The following is an 18,413-nucleotide window of genomic DNA, read 5'->3' on the forward strand; positions in this document are numbered from 1 at the left end:
TGAAGCTTGTCTCAGTTTACTGCTGTGTTGAAGTCTGCTCAGGACAACGTGAGAGCTAGTACCTATTAGCTAGCTACTCAGTTGTTTTTTTATCAGCGCCCTCTTTTTTCAGGTGTGTGTGTTGAACCTTAGCGTAGAGAATAAAGAGTCCTTCTCGAATGTCATGAAGAGATAACAGGACTGTTGTGTTTTTCAGGTGGTTGTCTGTGAGGCACGTGTTGGCTGCTAGCAAGCTATGAAGATGAAGAAGCGACCAAACATTCTGTTAACAGGTGATGTTACCTTCTGCTGTCTGTCTTTAGCTCGATACCTTCAACAGAAACCCTGTTCATCCCACATCGGACACAATTACAACAGGAGATTTGTTTTTAATGATGGCATGTGCTCGAGTCATTTTCATCTAAATCTCGATCAGTAATGATTAGATAACCTACAGATGGAGCATTACCATATTTCTTACCATAAGTTATTAATAAGTTATTTAACCCATTGAAACATAAGCTAATTGACTTGTTTTTTGAAAAAGAAAGAAAAACATGGGGAAAACGTTATGAGCAAGGACTGAAAAAATGTCGCTAAAATTAGCAAGATATATGTATTTTAAAAAATGCCTGAAATGTAGTTTTTTAAAAAGTATTAAAAAAGAAAAACAAGTTTAATAAAACAATGAAATCATCTTTCAAGGCTTAATTATATATGTATGAAGTATAGTTTTTCCCTAGCTTTTTCCCTGGACATTTTCCCAGCTTTTAAAAAATAATTTCCTAAAGTTACCGATTTCATGCAGTCTGGGAACATTTCTAACCAAGTTCCTTTTTACCTTTTCCCCCCATGTTTTTGGAAGAAATGGTACCAATTTGCTCAGTGTTCAAAGGTGATTTTTTTTAATAGGGAAAAATTACCAGGGAAAAAATTTTTAATAGGTATTTTAAACTATGTTAGAGTTTTCAAGCACTGTTTTTCAAATTTAAATTTCAGGTAAATTTCTCGAACTTTTTACTTGCTCATTTTAGAGTCATTTCTCCTTTTGTTGTTCATTCCCTTCTTCCTATGTTTTGGAAAGAGATCGAGCCAATTTGCTCAGGCTTCAAAGAGTTACAGGCACAGTTTCTGAATATGGACTGTGTGCATTCTCTGTGGATTTAACATTTCGATACTTTCACAGTATTTATATAGCACCTGTAACTGCTTCATGATAAAAAATACATTTAAAAGAGACATAGGAATGTGACTTTTTACAGTATGGGACCTTTAATGTCGGTCATGTCTCCTGCAGGAACCCCTGGGGTTGGAAAAACCACTTTAGGAAAGGAGCTGGCCCAGAAGACAGGGCTGACCTATGTCAACATAGGAGACCTGGCCAAGGAAGGTAAAAACTAAAACTTTTGCAGCAAATAGAAACATAGACTGGAACGAGCATCATTTATCATCCTGTTGAATCACAGATCTATTCAAAATACTTGCCGTTGTCTTTGTACCTTTGCAGATAAATGTCAGACACCCTGAGGCTGTTTCTATGATCCTGATTTTCTTTCCCCAGGAGAACTTTATGACGGTTATGATGAGGAGTACCAATGCCCAATTTTGGATGAGGACAGGGTGAGTTAAATTCCACCTGCAAACATTAAACCTGGTTATGATATGGTGATCTGCACAGCACAAAAACGATGGAGTGTTCCAGTGGACATGATTTAAAGCCTGACTGCACGTCTTAGCATTAAACTGACTCCATGCACAGTTTAGTCGAGCTACAGTTATAGTGCTGTTAGCTCATGTAATTGGACTACTGTCCTTGTCCCAGTAAACAACAACAAGGGGGGACTAGATGAACTGATGAATTGTGTCCGACTCCACCACAGCAGGTGGAGATATGTCTTCTTTCAGCTTGTTGCTATAAACCTGTATTATTTACTCAGTCTTTGATACAGACCCAATCACAATCACATCTGTTTATTAATAATAACTTCTGGGTATAAAACCGACGTGTCACATACATATCATCAAATGTCACTGAGCAAACTGAATATTTTCAGCGCTTTACCTCACTGTAAGACAGCGAGTGCCGACTGAGAGAATAATTTTACTCCACTAAACGATGGAGCAGCTTCTCTACTGCTGCGTCCATCAGCTGTCGAGGAAGCTGAAGAGGAGACATTATTCAAATATAGTTTGCACTTAATCTGATATTGATTTTTTTAGGAGGCTAAAATATTGCTTCCATGCCGGTGTTGTGGGACTGGACAAGTAACAAGTAGACCCTATCCCGAACCACTGAGGGAGGCTGGTGCGGTCACGAGGAGCACGTGCTCCTGTTTAAGTCAGACTAAGGTGTTTACATGACAGAATAGCTCCACTTCCAATCAAATTACCTGGCTTTGTTAGAACGATCTCGAGAAATTAGATTTGTTCTGATTTCAGTTGGACTAACATGTTTACATGTATTTGAAAAGTCCACTTTAAGCTGGATTAACACAGTAATTTGACTTTTTCTATCATCATATAAATGATCTGAGTGAGCCTGGATCCCAATGCTCTTTCATAACTAGTTCATCTGCGACCATCATTGCCTGTGATGACATTTTTGGGCTAGAATCTCAATCCTGCTGCCTCCCCTCTCTGACCCCAGCCAGTCCTAAATTATCACCATAATTGAGGGGATTGCAGGGCAGTTTTGTCCCTCTGTTAGCTGAGGTGTTAAATTTGAAAATATTCAACCAGTATTAAACTGAATTACCACACTGGGTAGAGTCAGGTTGGGTTGGTGTCAAATGTAAATTCTGTGACTTGGGATCCTGCAGGTCGTGGATGAGCTGGATGAAAGGATGGTAGAAGGTGGTGTGATTGTTGACTATCATGGCTGTGACTTGTTCCCTGAACGCTGGTTCCACATCGTCTTTGTCCTCCGCACAGACAACAGCCAGCTGTACACACGACTAGAGAGCAGGTAACCAACACTTTGCGCTTCACTTGTTTTGACAAATTTCAAACAAATGTCTAATTAAATCATAGACATTTTGGGTGTCCAGTGAATCTGTGTTGATTATAGAGACTGCTGCACACACACGCACTTGATCGTCTAACCCTTAGTATAAACGTATGGATTGGCTTTCCTCTGTGTGTCTCACAGGGGTTACGCAGAGAAGAAGCTGCAGGAAAATGTGCAGTGTGAGATCTTCCAGACCATCTACGAGGAGGCCATGGAGGCCTACAGCGAGGACATTGTTCACCAGCTGGCCAGCAACACCCCTGAGGACCTGGAGCGCAACCTGGAGCAGATAGTTCAGTGGACAGAGCAGTGGATGAAGGACCATAACTAGAAGCTCCACTCGGGACTGTCAACAAAACTTATTTGGACAATTAAAAATGAACTGTAGTGACTTTTCCTATCTGCATTCATTTTCATAGATTTTGTAATCATGAAGATTGGTAATGTATATTCAGAGTCTCTTCACTTTGTCCAGTTGCCTATTTCCAGATAGAGAGGTCACTTCACCCTTTGAAACCTGGCTCAACATCAGTTTTCTTGCACTGCTTTCAGATGCCTTTCACAAGCTATTTGACCTTTTGAAAATTGAGCAAATTGAATTGATTTCTTTCATAAACATGGGGGAAAAGGCAATGACCGACTTGGCAAGAAATGTCCCACAAATCGCAAGAAATTAGAAGGTGACAATAAAAATACCTCAAAAATTAGTTTAAAAAGGCATATATATATGCTCACATACTGCTGCATTTATGTCTTTTTTTTTTTTATATATATATATAGATATATATATAAATAAATGACCACTGGGAAGCAGCTTCGTCGTGTCCTAGTAATACTGACACAGTAGTTACTGTAGGGCTGGATATCAAACCCCACTGAGTATTCCTAGTATAAGTTATAAATAATACTCAATCAAGCTTCAGCCAACTCGCAAAATTGAAAAAAAAAAACAGTTTAGTCCGACTTACTTGTTTTACTTAAAAACTTAAGTCGCCATTACTTACAAAGAGCAAGGCAGTTCACTTGTCATATTTAAGTTAAGTTAACAACTTCACAAAAATAAGTAAATACAACAAATGTTTGAGTAAACTTAACAATTTGATATAAAATATACATGAAATAAAAATAATAGTTATATTTACTTCACATATCAAGGCAATCGGTTTCCTACATTTTAGTCCAGACTTAGTACGTCAAACAACTGCGGCATCTTATTTTGAAGGGGTTTTTTTTCCTGCCAACTGGATGTGATGTCAAATGTGCGCCAGCAGAGGGCGCCGTGTGTTGTAGTAAAGTCAACTTATATGGACTACACTAATGCGGTGTGCTAGTCGGAAGTACAGTTTATTTCCACCGTGCTTGTCTGGCTTCGGACACATATGGACATACGTGTGGCGTACAATGGGTAAGACTGACATTTATTTGAATTCGTCAAATAGTACAGTGGTTTTTCTAGTCGGAGCAACACGAGCTAACGTGTGTGTGGTGTTCCGGCGGGTCGCCCCACAGTGACGTTGAAGCAGAGAGGACATTTAGCCGGTGAATAAAAACTGTGACTGTCGTCTTCAAATGTTTGCTTTAACTGTGAGAGAGGAGGCTCTGTGTGGTAACTGCTGACATCAGAGTTTTAAAGGCAGTTAATTCAGAGGTGCAAGCTGTTTTGTCCTTTATCTAAGTCGCTGTATGCCACTCATCAATATACAGTGCAGACTCAGATAGGCTCAAAAAAGCAGTATAGAGTTTTATGAGCATGATAATATACAAAGGATGTGTTAATTGCCCTGCTGTTACATTTGATTTCACTGCTACTGCTTTGAACTGGGATTTCTCTGGTTTTGTTCTGTCATTTAAAATCTGTAGAGCAGTGATATCACCTCCTCTATGACCCTTATCAACAGTCATGTTTTTTTTTTTCTTAGCTGTAAAACAGAAATGGTTTCCTGTTTTGACACTGAGTCATAGCAGCAGTCACAGTCACACTGTGTAAAATGAAATTAGGCAACACCGTATCTATAAACTCTTAAAATTTTTATTTGTTTGACCAAAGCTGTATTGTGTCTGTATCTGAGATGTTACTAATCTACTCTGTTGATATGTGTTTGTCTTTATCCATCATAGATGCCTACATTTAGACTAGCAGTCGACAGATTATCAGCCTGTCTGATAATCTGGGGCCAATATTTGGCATTTTGCCTATGTTGTATCAGTATTTTAATGTTTGCCGATTAAATTGATTAATTAAAAAGCATAAAGAAAGTGTCAGCATGGGAGGAACTTTTATTTTGTAAAACCTCAGGGAGCTCATTTTTATTGTAACTAGCTGTGTAAATAGCTGTGGCATACACACTGTATATTATGGGTAGTTTCCATACATATCACATAACACAGGGTTCCCACAGTCATGGAAAACCTGGAAAACTCATGGAATTTCACACATTCATATTTTCCATTGTTGGAAAAGTTTATGAAATAAGTAAAAATCATTGAAAGTTCTGGAAAGGTCATTGAATGATCAAACCTTGGAAAAATAGGAAGAAGGAACTAAACAACTGAGTAAAAAAGCACAAGAAAATTACCTGAAAATTGGCACACACAAAAGAACCCCCCAAAAAACAAGACACTTATTTCCACCCTGGTGGAAATAAGTATAAATAAATATATAATACAAAATAATAAATAAAAACAAAAAGGGAAATAACCAAAGAAAAGATGCTTAAAATTATAATTCTGTAACATGATTTTAAATATATATGTTTATATATATATGATTATGATCAGCATAAATATATTGTTTTCTCAACATTTTTTCCTAGCTTTTGAAGTAATTTTCTAAATCTACAAATTACCTGCAATTTGCAGGTAATTTGCAGGACATTTCTTGCAAAATTGCTCTCTCAGTAAACATCATGTATGGTTTTATTTGGGTCAAAGTTCAGTTTCATCTCTGTAATATCCAGGAGGCAGTCTGGAGTGATAGAAAAAGTGCTCAGTCAGCTGCAGTATCATCGAATACAAAAACACAAGTTATTAAAGAGGATGAAGAAGATGAAGGTACTGCAAAGAAACTGTGGCTGAAGTGTTGATTGTTGGGATTCAGTGTCTTGAGCCATAGGTGTGTCTCTGATCAGTGTTAATCTGTCTCCTGTGTGTCCTCCAAAGAGACCAGCAATAATGCCACAGCCCAGAATGATGCTGGTGGTGACGGGAGATGATTTCGGCTATTGTCCAAGGAGAAACCAAGGGATCGTGGACTGCTTCCAGGCCGGAGGCATTTCCAATGTGTCTCTGCTGGTCAACGCCTCTGCTGCCAAAGAGGCAGCAGATCTGGCTAAAAGTAGGAGATGTGCTGATAAAATGCTGCAGTGGAGTTTTGTGTAGAAGCTAAACACTATCAGTGGTGATGTACCTCGTCCTCCTGTGTCCACTGGTTGTTTGATGATGTAGATGTGGCTCAGGAGCAGAGTTCGTACGGTCATGAAAAACCTGGTAAAGTCATTCAGTTTGCAAAGAGCAATTTCCAGACCTGGAAAAGTTTGGGGGAACTAAATATACCCTGAAGGTTTTGAAAAAGTCATGGGAATCTGTTTCACAAACCTGTATAATAACACACGGTGTGTCCAAGGACCGTCAGAAATATGAAAAATTAACTATAATTTCTGTTTTTACAGTTTCTGGCTCCAATAAATGGTGCCATTTTTATGGTTTTTAAGAAAACATGCCAAAAAAGTTGCAAAAAAAAAAAAAGATTTTGTTTGAAAATTGCCAAAAAAAATAGACAAAAAGTAGTCTTTAAAAATTGCCAAAAACTGAGAATAATCACCCTTTTTTGATCAAATTAAAAAAACTAAAATGATAACGGAAGATAGGATAATACTTACCAAAATGTTTTCTGTAAAATTGCTTATAAGTTTGACGCCCCCCTCCTAAGCCAAGGTAAAAAAAACAGTCCCTCCCCAGTGCTTAAAAAAATATTTGACATGCTTCCACCTTTTTGCACCACCCCCTCCCCTCACATAAACAACGAACAATCCCGTATTTATTATTTATATTGAAATATTCAGTGCCGGGGGATCATCCAGATCGAGGTTTGCAGTCAGGATGCTTTCTGTTGCTCCTCTATAGAAATGAACAAGAACTTGACATGGAGATTTTACTTTCTGAAGTTTCCATATGAACTCCAGCTGTTTCTCAATGTGGACTGAGATGTGTGATGACCATATCAGTTTCTCTGTGATGCTGATTCCCAGGAAGCTAAAACTGTTTACTTGCTCCACCTCCCACTGACGTAGACACAGATCTGTCTATGGTTCATTTTTCCTTAAGTCAACAATCAGCTCCCTGGTTCTGCTGACGTGAGCAGTAGGTTGTTCTCTGAGAGATTGTTCATTTCCTCCCCATGTGAAGTCTCACTAGGCGGGTTTCCATTAACCCTCGAACTGCGCAAATTGAAATTGTAAATATAAAATATGCCCAATGGAAACAAGTCTTTTTCAAAAAAACTCCATTTATCACACAAAAAGTTTTTACACTCCCATGAGGTGGTATTTCAGGCGATTCCAAAAGTCATATTCTGCAAAACTGCAATGGAAACACTTCTTAGTCTTTTCTAGGTCACATGATGCTATGTCTATGTGCTTGTCAGTAGCAACTGGCTCCCTCATGATGCAGCAGGAGCTACAAGAGGTGTTATTGCATCACATAACTCTTTAAAAGCTGAGGGGATCATCAGGAAGTTGTGAATCCACAATTCCTCTGTGAAATCGTGGACTATCACCTCCCAGAAATCCCTCACACATGGCCGCTCCTACATATAAGAGGCTTGCTTTTCCATTATGGCTCCATAACATACCTACATCACCTTGGATTGTAAATAATGACGGCTAGTGTGGTGGCTGCAATAGAAATAAAGCTGCTAATGTTTTCCATCACCATGGTTACTGGAATGTTATCATGAGAAGTCACAGATCATCACTCAATATGAACGTGGTCATCTTGCTATTGTGTTTCCAAAATATTGCTGAAGTTTTGCTGTGTCGTCCGCTCAGCCGCCTGTTCCACCAGAAGAGACTGGAGACTGGAGTTCTGGTGGTGTGTGCTGTGCATTACATACAATGACTTTAATAGAAAGCGGAGCGCCTGTATTTATGATGGAAAAACATAGTTTTGGGGTTTCTAAATACCCTGGTATACTGTAATACTGTGATACTGCCCAAACATAATAGTCAAAGGTGCTATCATGCATGCTCAATCTGGTTGCAACCAAAGGTGAATTCTTGAGTCAGATTAGCAAAGACCAAGGGCGTAAGCATTGTTTCAACGTTTGGATGGGGGTGAAACAAAAGAAATGGGGTGTCTTCCACAAGCATCGGACATTTAATTTCCTGCATTCTGGTGACTTTTTATGCAACAATTTCAGCCTTTTCTCAATCACTTCATGGTAAAATGTAATTTCATCAAATTAAAATTTCTCATTTACTCATTTCTTGAATGAGTGTGTGTGTGTGTGGGGGGGGGTCGGCTCGTTTCCAGATATAGAAAGCCTAACTAATCAACCCACCTTCAGCCTTCTATTTATATCCATATGCACACACACACACACACACACACACACACACACACACACACACACACATACCTGCCTGACACAAAGTCCAAGCACAAATAAACCTGCAGCTACATGTCGTACGTTCAGTAAAACACAGAACGCACACAGTTCACGCAGTGATAAGCAGCTTGTGCTCGATACAGTAGGAATGCACACCCTGTACACACACAAGATTCAGAATTGCCATCTGCAAGTGTGTGTGTGTGTGTGTGTGTGTGTGTGTGTGTGTGTGTGTGTGATCAAGTATAGATTTCCCAAACACATAGAGAACATCAGGTGCTTATTGAGGCTCTGTTAGTCTTTTAGTGTTTCTTGTCATTTTTACTGCAGGTCCCAGCATACATGAGAAGTATTAATGGCATCATCCTCTTTGGTCGCATATGTGATTTTCAGTATTTTTTGCAAGTTTCTTGCTCATGCACTTTTGCTGCATTGTTGCCTGGTGTATGCTGAGATTACATCCTCATTAACTCTTAGGGACTGTTTGGCGCTTGTTTTTTTCTTTTTTATCATTTTGGCTGCGTTCATGCGCATGGAATTTATTTTGGCAAGATTGTGTATTTTTGTTTAATTTTAGAATTTCCAGCTCAGCTCCTACAATAAGTCTAAAAAAGACTGTGGAAACTAAATTGTTAAGTGCAAAAAATGCACCACTGAAACCCTTTCAAAGTGACATTTTTGATCCCACAGCCATCAAAACATAAAAACATGCATCGTATTATTTCTGGGTGTCATTCTAGACTTTTTCCTCAGAATTTGTCATTTTTTACTATTTTCTGCCTGATTATATCATTTTTAACATATTTGGTATATTGAGAAAATACATGTTATCTCCACAAGGTGCACTGTCACAATCAATGTTGCTGCTAATCACTGACATATCCCAGACCAGATCCACATGTACGTAGTATATTTTTTTGTTATTTGTTTTTTCATCTAAAAACATAGTGGCATCATGACAAAAAAACTGGCATTTGAAGGGTTAAAATTCGGAAAATTAATGGATATCTATATATCTATGGATATTTATGATCAGGGCTGATTTGGCTATAAAAATAAACTCAATGAAAGTAGAAAATCACATTAATGTATAATATTTTTTACAGCCTGATTTTGAAAAGCGCATTTGTGTGCAGAGTGGTATGAGTGTGAGTATTTGGCACTGCACAAAAAATGTGATGTCTGTGATAGCCTATAATAATTCATTTTTCTGTGTTTTCTTTTCATCTTAAAACATAGTGTCATTTTACAAAAATCTTGAACTATAAATGGTAAAATTATGAAAATTAATGATTATATGGTATGATGGTTGTGGTATGGTTGTGATTAGGACTGATGTTGGTTAAAAATAATTCAATGAAAGTAGAAAATAAAAATATTGTATAATATTTTTTAAAGCTTGGTTTTGAAAAGCGCATTTTGTGCACAGAGCAATATGAGATTAAAGCATTAAAGCAGACCCTAAGGGTTAATTAAGTATTAATGGCGTCATCCTGCTTGGTTGTATGTCATTTTAAGTGTTTTCTGCAAGTGTTGCTATGTCTGTTCAGTTTTGTTGGATTGTTGCCTGATGTATGCTAAGATTATAGCCACATTACATCAGCTTAAAAGAACACCTGAAAGGTAAACAGCTTAATACACAAATTCCCAAACTCACAGAACACATTGAATCCACACAAAACTGCAAAAGTGTTGCGAGTTCGACTAAATACAACACGCGTGGGGGGAGCAGGTTTTTCCGTAAACACACAGGTTATTTAAACTTGTCAGACAACATTCAGCTAACATCACATGATACAACAGAAATTCCTCTTGTCTTTTCAGACACAACATCCCCATCGGCCTCCATGCCAACCTGTCAGAGGGTATCCCAGTGTGTCAGAGCCTCCAGCAGGACTCCACACTGGTAAATCAGCGCGGCTTCTTCCACGGGAAGATGGGCTTCCGTCAGGCGCTGGAGAGAGGCCAGCTCAGCATGAAGCAGGTACAGCACTCCATATTCCTCTGCAGTTTGTTCACCAACTTACTCAGAATGACAAATCAAATTTATTTGCAGAAAGTTTACCTCATTTGCGTTATTTGCCAGATTGTTAACCACACTGGAGAAGGCTTATTGGCACGGATCCTCATGTTTGTGGTTCCTGTTGAGCGTGTTGACAAATCATGAATGAGTTGGTTTAACACTTGAACTGTCTTTACTAAGCCTCCCATCACAAATAAACTGGATCCATAGTTAGGAAGTCAGTGAGACGAGACAGACAGAGCACACAATGAAGAGAGAGGGGGTGAGCATATAACAAAACTAAACAGAAAGTAAAACTTATTTTAATAAGGAAGTATGTACTGTGGTTATACTTATAGTTCTGTATGAGACATTCAGCGCATTAATGTTACAGTTAACCACTATTTGCTATGTAAAGATATAGTGGAGTAATGACATCCTGAGCAGAGAATTAAGTCATAGGGCTGGGCGATATAGCTAAAAATGTTATCACCATAATTAAATTGGTTGATATCTATAAATATCTACCATAAAGTCAAATAAAAAAAATAATTTAAGTTTAAAGGCTGGTTTTTGCTCCTCAGTAAAAGTAGAAGAAACCATACAGTCATTTTATGTAACTTCCATATTACTCACATTAAAGTATTTTAGTGTACTCAGAAACCCACAAAAAATGTCTAACATAAGAGTGGGAAAGAAGTGCAGTTTCAAATTTATTTATTGAACAACCAGGCTTTAATAAGCCCATGAAACCTTATATTCAAAGTTAACGTAGAAAAATCAGCAAACTCTCTGTCGCTGTGGTTACAAAGGTAAGAGACAGCACTGAAGGACCATCTCTGGAGTCCAGAGCTGTTTGAAACATCTGCCTGGTTAGCACGAGCTAGCACAGCAGCAGCGGCTAACATCTGGGACTGACCCTCGTTTATTGGTCACAGCAAACTCACAAAGACATTAAAATGGCTCTGCTCTCTGTCATTAATTCCTGCTCCCACGTATAAGGGGCTCGCCTTTCCATTATTGCTCGCATAACATGCCTACATCGGCTACATAGCCTACATCTCCTTCAATTGGAAATGATGGCTGAAGCGGTGGCTTAAATAGAAATAAAGCTGCTAATGATTTGAACATTCATCGCCATGCTTCTTGGAATGTTAACACCAGAGGAGAAGTCGCAGAACATCACTCAGTGGAAACACAGTCATCTCGCGATTGTGTTTTATCAACATTTTGAAAATATCACTTAAGTTTTGCACAAATCTTTAACGGGTACCCACCTAATGACAGTAGAAGTCACTCTCTTTACTGTACAAAAATACACACACACACATACACACATAAACATGACCTTGAAACTGACCTGACCTTTCCTCATCAAATCACATGTCCGGATACGTAGCGAGGTCATATTTACGTTGAGTCGTGTTGCATGAAAGCAGACTTGTCTCATGATTTCTGCTTTGTTGCATATTTTACTGAAATTGAAGAATGTGAGAATAAAACATAAATGGTGGACTGGAACAATATGCAGCTACAAGAAGAAGGGGAGGTCATCACAGCAAGTCCCAGGTGTGCTTTTTCCTCCCCAGGTGGAGCTGGAGCTGAGGGCCCAAGTCAGGCTGTTCAGAGAACTGACAGGACACCTCCCCCACCACATGGACGGACACCAACATGTCCATGTACTGCCAGGTAATGCAAACTGGAGCTGCGACTTTACACTACACATCTACACATGTAGCTACACATGTTCAGTAAAAAACACAAGTACCAAATAAAAGAATGTCAGAATGAGTTACATCAACATCGTCTGTCCTGTGTGTACACCAAAATACATGACAAAATTAGGTAAACTCAGGGAACGCAAAATTTTAAGTATTCTGTATGAAGACCAAATGAAAAATGTGCATGTGTGTTTTTGAAATTGCATACTAACGTACTCATACACACTCATTATGCACTGAATACTGCATCCCAAATTAACAATGCTGGGCGACATGAAATGCCTCAATATTTATATTGCAACAATAGTGATGCTTCCACAAAATATGTACACAATGAGGTTTTAGATAAATAATCATCCATTATGTAAATATAATGACTAAGTTGGTAAAGTCAAATAATGGAACACCTACAACAGTCAATTCAATTTACAATAAAAATATCATACGATATTTAAGTCTCATATCACAATATCAATATAATATTAATATGTTGCCCAGCCCTAGGATTAAGTATGCCATTACCATCAGATGTCAAACTTTGTTTTAAGAATACTATGTTAGTATGAATAGAATGTTAGTATGCAATTTGGAAAATAACCCGTTTTTATTATTATTGTTTCTTAAAATTGTTATTGTTATTATTACTATCATTCTGTTAATGGACACTGGTGTGCCACAGCTGTTAAACTGCTCATAGCTAGAAACAATCATTCTGCTTTCTCTGTTTTAAGGAATAAAAACTATTATTCGGTTACCAAAATAGTTGCCAATAATCTTCTGTTGATTGGCTAATTGTTTCACGTCTAAATTTAAGGTATGACTAGTTTTGCATTAATCGGCCACCATGATGGCTACATTAAGTGTATGGGATCATGTGTGGGCCGGGGATAGTGATGTTGGTGCGCTGTGTGTGCAGAGGTGCGTGAGGTGTTTGCACAGGTCCTGTCAGATCTGAAGATCCCATACACTCGTGTTCCTGTGGAGCCAGGTTTACACACCTGCCCAGCGCTGCCAGCACACCTCCAAAGATTCTACGCACAGGTGGAGAAGGACGCTCTGGACTCCATCCCTGTCTTCACACGCTATGGAATCAGGTCTGTTAAACTTTAACATTATTTTTTTCAGTTTGTTCACAGTGGTTTCAGTGGTCTAAAAAAGGTTTAGAGGGCATTCTCTATGTCCATGGGCCAGATGGATAAATGACACAAATGCATACTCCATTTTCACTACATTGATTGTTGACAGAATGAGTGGTAAGGATGGGCACGCCGCTCTACTTTACATCAGTGTAAACATTCTTTTCTACAGCAAGCTGGGGCAGATGTTATAAAGTAGAGATGAAGATAAAATGAAAGAGAGAATCTAAAACATTATCCTTAAAACTTTAAAAGTCATTGAATTCAGTAATCTAAAATTAAGGCCTTAATTGGTATTTAAATGACTTAAATTACTCTCTCAAAAGTCATAAAAAAGGTCAGTCATGGGAAGTAGGATTTTATGAATCTTAATTTTTTTGCCTCTGCAAAATCTAAAAATTGGTTAAACCATTTTTTTGAGAAATAAGTCAATAAATTCTTAAATGCATCATGATGGGCATCCAAGCAGTGGACTTAAACATGTAGGGTGAGAAACACAAAACTGGCCAAAAATGCTAGATGTTTCTTGCGTCTGTTAGTAAACCCAGTGGATGCTTAGATGATCATATTACTTGTTTATTGTCTCCCATGTGTTCCACTCTTAAATGGTTTAATTCTTTTCAACATTTGACATAGATGGAGGTGGACACACTTCAGAAAAAGCTTTGTCACCTGTGAAAAAGAATTTCCCATGGAACCATTAAGGCTATCTATCTATCTATCTATCTACCTTTAATCTAACTTTTCACTGGACAAAAAAAAGCATCATATTTTATGTTACAATAAACATTTAGGCCAAACAAAATTTTCACTCTTCTGTTTTGGTTATTAGAAAGTTATTCTTAAACTTAATTCCGGGTAGCATTAAGAAGTCTTAAAAAGTCTTTAATCCAATTTACCTTAAGCTGCAGGAACCCTGACTATGCAAGAGGGAAGAACTCTGAAATTTGCTTCAGTTTTTGAGAAACCCCTACCAGAGGTAGAACAAAACAACAATATTTTTCATATTTTCTTAGGTCTCCCAAATGGATTGTTGTATAAAAATATTTCACCACATTAGTGGTTAAACAGACAGATGCACGGTAAATAAAAATCAAAATAATGCCTTGGCAAATGGGAGATTATTCACTTGAACTCACGTAATTTAATAATGCAAGTTTTGATTTATTCCAAATTTGCTGTGACAGTGGGAAGGGGTTCCCTCTACATGTCTTTAAAAAATAATGTGAATATCTGGATGCATTAAAGAAATACAGTACTACAAACACATAAATACAATAATCAGAAATGCTTAAATTGAGACGTTCTGCAAAATAAGTAATTTAACTTATGGCACTTGAGGTATATTTTGATGCTGATAGTTTTGTACTTTTATTTGATTAAGATCTTGACTGCTTGACTTTTATTTGTAACAGTATATTTCCACACTGTGGTTCTGCTACTTCTAATTTAGTTAAATATCTGAGTATTTTTTCCACCACTGTGATTGGCTGATCCATGGTGCTATCCCTCGAGCTGTGTAGCTAGTGTGGTTAAAACCACAGATTATTGAACATGAGCACTTCAACATTTCAGTGAGACACATGAAGAACCTGCTCCTCCAGCCTTCACCCACTCTGACCTTTCTAAAGAATGTTAAAGGAAGGGTCTTTGTGGCCTGTCTTAGTTGTAAATGTCAGTGGGACTTTACCTAACCCTGTTCTCCAGCAGCAGAGTTTGGTACCTTTCTTTGCTTGGAAATGGTTTTGATCCTGGTTGATGACCCCCCTCTGCCCGCAGAGAAACATTACATTTTAGATAAAGACACAAAAACATGAGTAGCCTAAAAAATATGATGCATTGCTCCTGATAAATCTACCAAGCAGTATGTAAGGAAGTCAAAATTTTTCGCCATCTTGACTACAATATGAAAATGCTTCTTACATGTGAATCCATCAGTTATCCAGTAATATATAAAATGAACAGGGGTGTTTGCTGCCTATTGAGTAGTTTTACTTTTGATACTTAAAAGGTCAAATATTTTCCACTTCTCTTCCCAGCATGCGCTATAGTTAATTCCAGATGTAATAGTAGAAGTAGTTGGAGTGGAGAACAAAACTGTTTAGACTAGGAGGGACTAATACAGCATTACTGCTGACACTCTCTCCAGGCATGTTTGCACTGTGTCTACTCATCTGTGTGTGTGTGTGTGTGTGTGTGTGTGTGTGTGTGTGTGTGTGTGTGAGTGTGTGAGTGTGTGTGTGTGTGTGTGTGTGTGTGTGTGTGTATAGATAGATAGATAGATAGATATACTGTGTGTCTGTCCTTATTTAACCAGGTAAAAGACTTTTCAAACAAAAAAAAGATTTTTCGACAGCGACTTGGCCAAGACGGCAGCATAAAACATTGTTCCAACAATAAATACAAGCAGACAAATACTGTCACACATTACAAACAGCAAGCACAACCTCTGGTGAAAATGCCACACAGAACAGTCAAGGACATTAAAATGTGCATTTTTTTTTATTTTAGTGAGTATTAGAGTAGCAATCACATTGACCAAGAGTGCTAGTTTCTCGTTCCTTTTAAAAGTGACTTAAATTCCTCGATAGTGATCAGCTCAGACAGTGTCAGGTCCTTCTGTAAATTAATCCAAGAAGAGGAGGCAGCATATTTTTGCCAAATTCTGTGTGAACCCTGGGGATCGAAATCAAGAGAATATTGTGAGAGCGCAGGCCATATAGATTTTGGTTTTTACACATATATGTACACAAATAACAAAGAACCAGCCCAAGTAGACTCTTATATATAAAAATGAACCAATGCAAGAGTCTGTGTATGGACAGAGAAGGCTATTTAGCAGTACAGTGTACAGAAGTGGGTGCGGTTTCCACAGCCAGTAATAAAAGGTAAAGCAGATTGGCCTTTGTGTGTTCACAGTGGCAAACCAGCTTTAAAACTTTTAACCTTTCGCCATTTTCCAGTGTGAACACACGTCATGCTCAAAACTTGCTTAGAACTGTTGTGAAGTAAAGATTTGAGACACAGTGACAGAAATGTTTTATCATGTACATATGTGACGCACAGATGCACAGATGGATAAATATCTTAATCCCATTAGACTAGATAAGATTAGATCACTTAATTAATCCCCGGAGAGGAAACTAGTGCAGCCAATCTGCACACTGACAAATAACAGCAGACAATATGTTTGTATGAAATAATGAAAAATAGAGTTCCCCTGGGATGATGTTTTTCCACAGGCTAACACCGAAGTTACTATCGCCCTGGTTCCCTCGTTAAAAAGCCTGTGGAATTTTTCCATTGAAATTTGTATTATTGCAGAAAATAAAGCTTTGTGGTTAACAAACATTTATTATACTTACATCCAAAACCTTTTAATGAAGCCGGGGTCAAAGTGATTGTGCTGCAGGAATGAGTCTTTCAACAAGAAAACCAATATAAGTCGGTTCTGAAAGTCATACAAACCAACCAGCAGTGGGAGACCGGAGACTCACTGTGTTCTGTGGCAGAGAAATAACTTCCTGTCAATGGAGACTGGAGGATTTAAGGAACATCGTGCTCTGCAAAAACACTTTTCTGGCATCTGCTCAAAACCGTCCGTTAGAAACAGAAGGGGAGATGTTTGGATAGATTCTGAATTTGTGACACTGATCTCGGGTGTCCACCTTGAAACTTCACAGGTCTAGTTTACAAAATGTTCATTGGTGACAGAGCCTGTCCGTGCGCTGCTGTGGTGAGTGTGTGGACTGATTCTCTAGAGTCCCCCCTGGTCTACAGCTGAAACACACTAACCAGGGTCTAAAACCTGTCCCGTGTCCACAGATGGCCAGACGTGTACCTGGGACTGACCACCATGGGCCAGAACATGTCCATTCCCAACCTGCAGAGGGCCCTCAGCCACGCCTTGGCCACGGGACCCTCAGGCACTACCTCCTGCAGCGCGTCGGGCTCCAGTCAGCCTGTGGTGACAGCTGAGCTCATGGTCCACCCGGGTTACCCCAGTCACCCCCAGGAAGGAGGCTGTGGAGAGGGCCCTGATGACTTCTCCCAGTCAGCCGACAGAGAGCACGAGCTGAGTGTGCTCACTGACCCGTCCCTGCTGGCCCTCTACAGCCGGGAGGGCGTGCAGCTCTGTGCCTTCAAAGACATCTGAGTGCTGCTGTCTCAAACATGTATGTATAGTACTGTAGAGAGCCAGTGACTCTAAATCTGCCCTCATGAATACTGTTATGTGAGTCACTCCATGTGTCCATAAAGGGACATTTTTATGCTAACTAATAAATCATTAACTTTGTTGATTATATAACAATGATAATAGTAAAGGATGAATGAGTAAGGGATCAGTGAGAGATCTTAGTGAGTTTCAGAGGCCAGTCAGGAGGTAGTTTCCGGACTTGAGCTCTCTGTAGACTAAAGACAAAATCTGCTCTCAGCACAGAGACACTACAGAAAACTACAGACTGAAATGTTCTGCTCTCCTTCGAAATTTCCCTTTAAGTATGTGGTGAAGAGGAGTTTATTCAAGATGATAGAAATGTCCTTTATGTAAGCCATACCAGGTGCTGGTGCACAGTACTCAGATATAGACATCTAGTTCTCATTCCAAAGTCATCACATACAGCCGCTCTGACAGTGATTTTGGCATGAGATGATGCCAAAAGTCTTCTTTCACATCTGCATGAATCGCCGCTGGACGGCATCAGGTGAGAACACGGGCAGACAGAACGGGTCGCAGCGTTCATTGTATGTTGGCGGATAGTTGAAAGACACTTTCTGTATGATACCCACACAGGAGGCGTCACTTGAGAACGTCCGCATGATGCGCAGCAGTACAGCATCCGGTTGAAAGATGATCAGTAACAACTTAATATAAAAAGTGCGATTGGTGCCTATAGGGCAGGATGGATCCAACAAACCCTGGACTTTCATGCTTCCTGTCTGAATGTGATGTTTTTTTTCT

The 18,413-nt window shown here is 38.8% G+C and overlaps 2 protein-coding genes across 3 annotated transcripts; both read left to right on the plus strand.

Annotated features, from left to right (window-relative positions):
- The first annotated feature begins 4 nt into the window (after positions 1–4).
- On the plus strand, positions 5–3,564 carry ak6 (adenylate kinase 6). Of its 2 annotated transcripts, none has more exons than XM_042488374.1 (6): positions 5–112; positions 197–272; positions 1,277–1,369; positions 1,541–1,599; positions 2,799–2,944; positions 3,128–3,564. In XM_042488374.1, the coding sequence occupies exons 2-6, from the start codon at positions 236–238 to the stop codon at positions 3,315–3,317; spliced, it is 525 nt and encodes a 174-aa protein (XP_042344308.1). In that variant the 5' UTR covers positions 5–112; positions 197–235; the 3' UTR covers positions 3,318–3,564. The 2 variants fall into 2 exon arrangements, with proteins under 2 accessions (XP_042344308.1, XP_042344310.1); XM_042488376.1 differs by having other exon boundaries at positions 11–103; positions 189–272.
- A 720-nt stretch (positions 3,565–4,284) lies between these two features.
- ydjc (YdjC chitooligosaccharide deacetylase homolog) lies at positions 4,285–18,413 on the plus strand. The gene is made up of 6 exons (XM_042488121.1): positions 4,285–4,391; positions 6,146–6,319; positions 10,414–10,575; positions 12,183–12,282; positions 13,231–13,408; positions 17,276–18,413. The coding sequence occupies exons 2-6, from the start codon at positions 6,158–6,160 to the stop codon at positions 17,604–17,606; spliced, it is 933 nt and encodes a 310-aa protein (XP_042344055.1). The 5' UTR covers positions 4,285–4,391; positions 6,146–6,157; the 3' UTR covers positions 17,607–18,413.

The sequence above is a fragment of the Plectropomus leopardus genome, chromosome 6, assembly GCF_008729295.1.
Source record: "Plectropomus leopardus isolate mb chromosome 6, YSFRI_Pleo_2.0, whole genome shotgun sequence".
Lineage (NCBI taxonomy): Eukaryota > Metazoa > Chordata > Actinopteri > Perciformes > Serranidae > Plectropomus > Plectropomus leopardus.

What these genes read in the sequence shown, in the direction of transcription:
- ak6 (XM_042488374.1), top strand. Translation starts at nt 236, where the DNA reads ATGAAGATGAAGAAGCGACCAAACATTCTGTTAACAG. An exon ending in CAATTTTGGATGAGGACAGG is followed by an intron (nt 1,600 to 2,798) that starts GTGAGTTAAATT and finishes GGGATCCTGCAG; the next exon opens with GTCGTGGATGAGCTGGATGA. An exon ending in TACACACGACTAGAGAGCAG is followed by an intron (nt 2,945 to 3,127) that starts GTAACCAACACT and finishes TGTGTCTCACAG; the next exon opens with GGGTTACGCAGAGAAGAAGC.
- ydjc (XM_042488121.1), top strand. Translation starts at nt 6,158, where the DNA reads ATGCCACAGCCCAGAATGATGCTGGTGGTGACGGGAGATGATTTCGGC. An exon ending in AGGCAGCAGATCTGGCTAAA is followed by an intron (nt 6,320 to 10,413) that starts AGTAGGAGATGT and finishes TCTTGTCTTTTC; the next exon opens with AGACACAACATCCCCATCGG. An exon ending in ACATGTCCATGTACTGCCAG is followed by an intron (nt 12,283 to 13,230) that starts GTAATGCAAACT and finishes CTGTGTGTGCAG; the next exon opens with AGGTGCGTGAGGTGTTTGCA.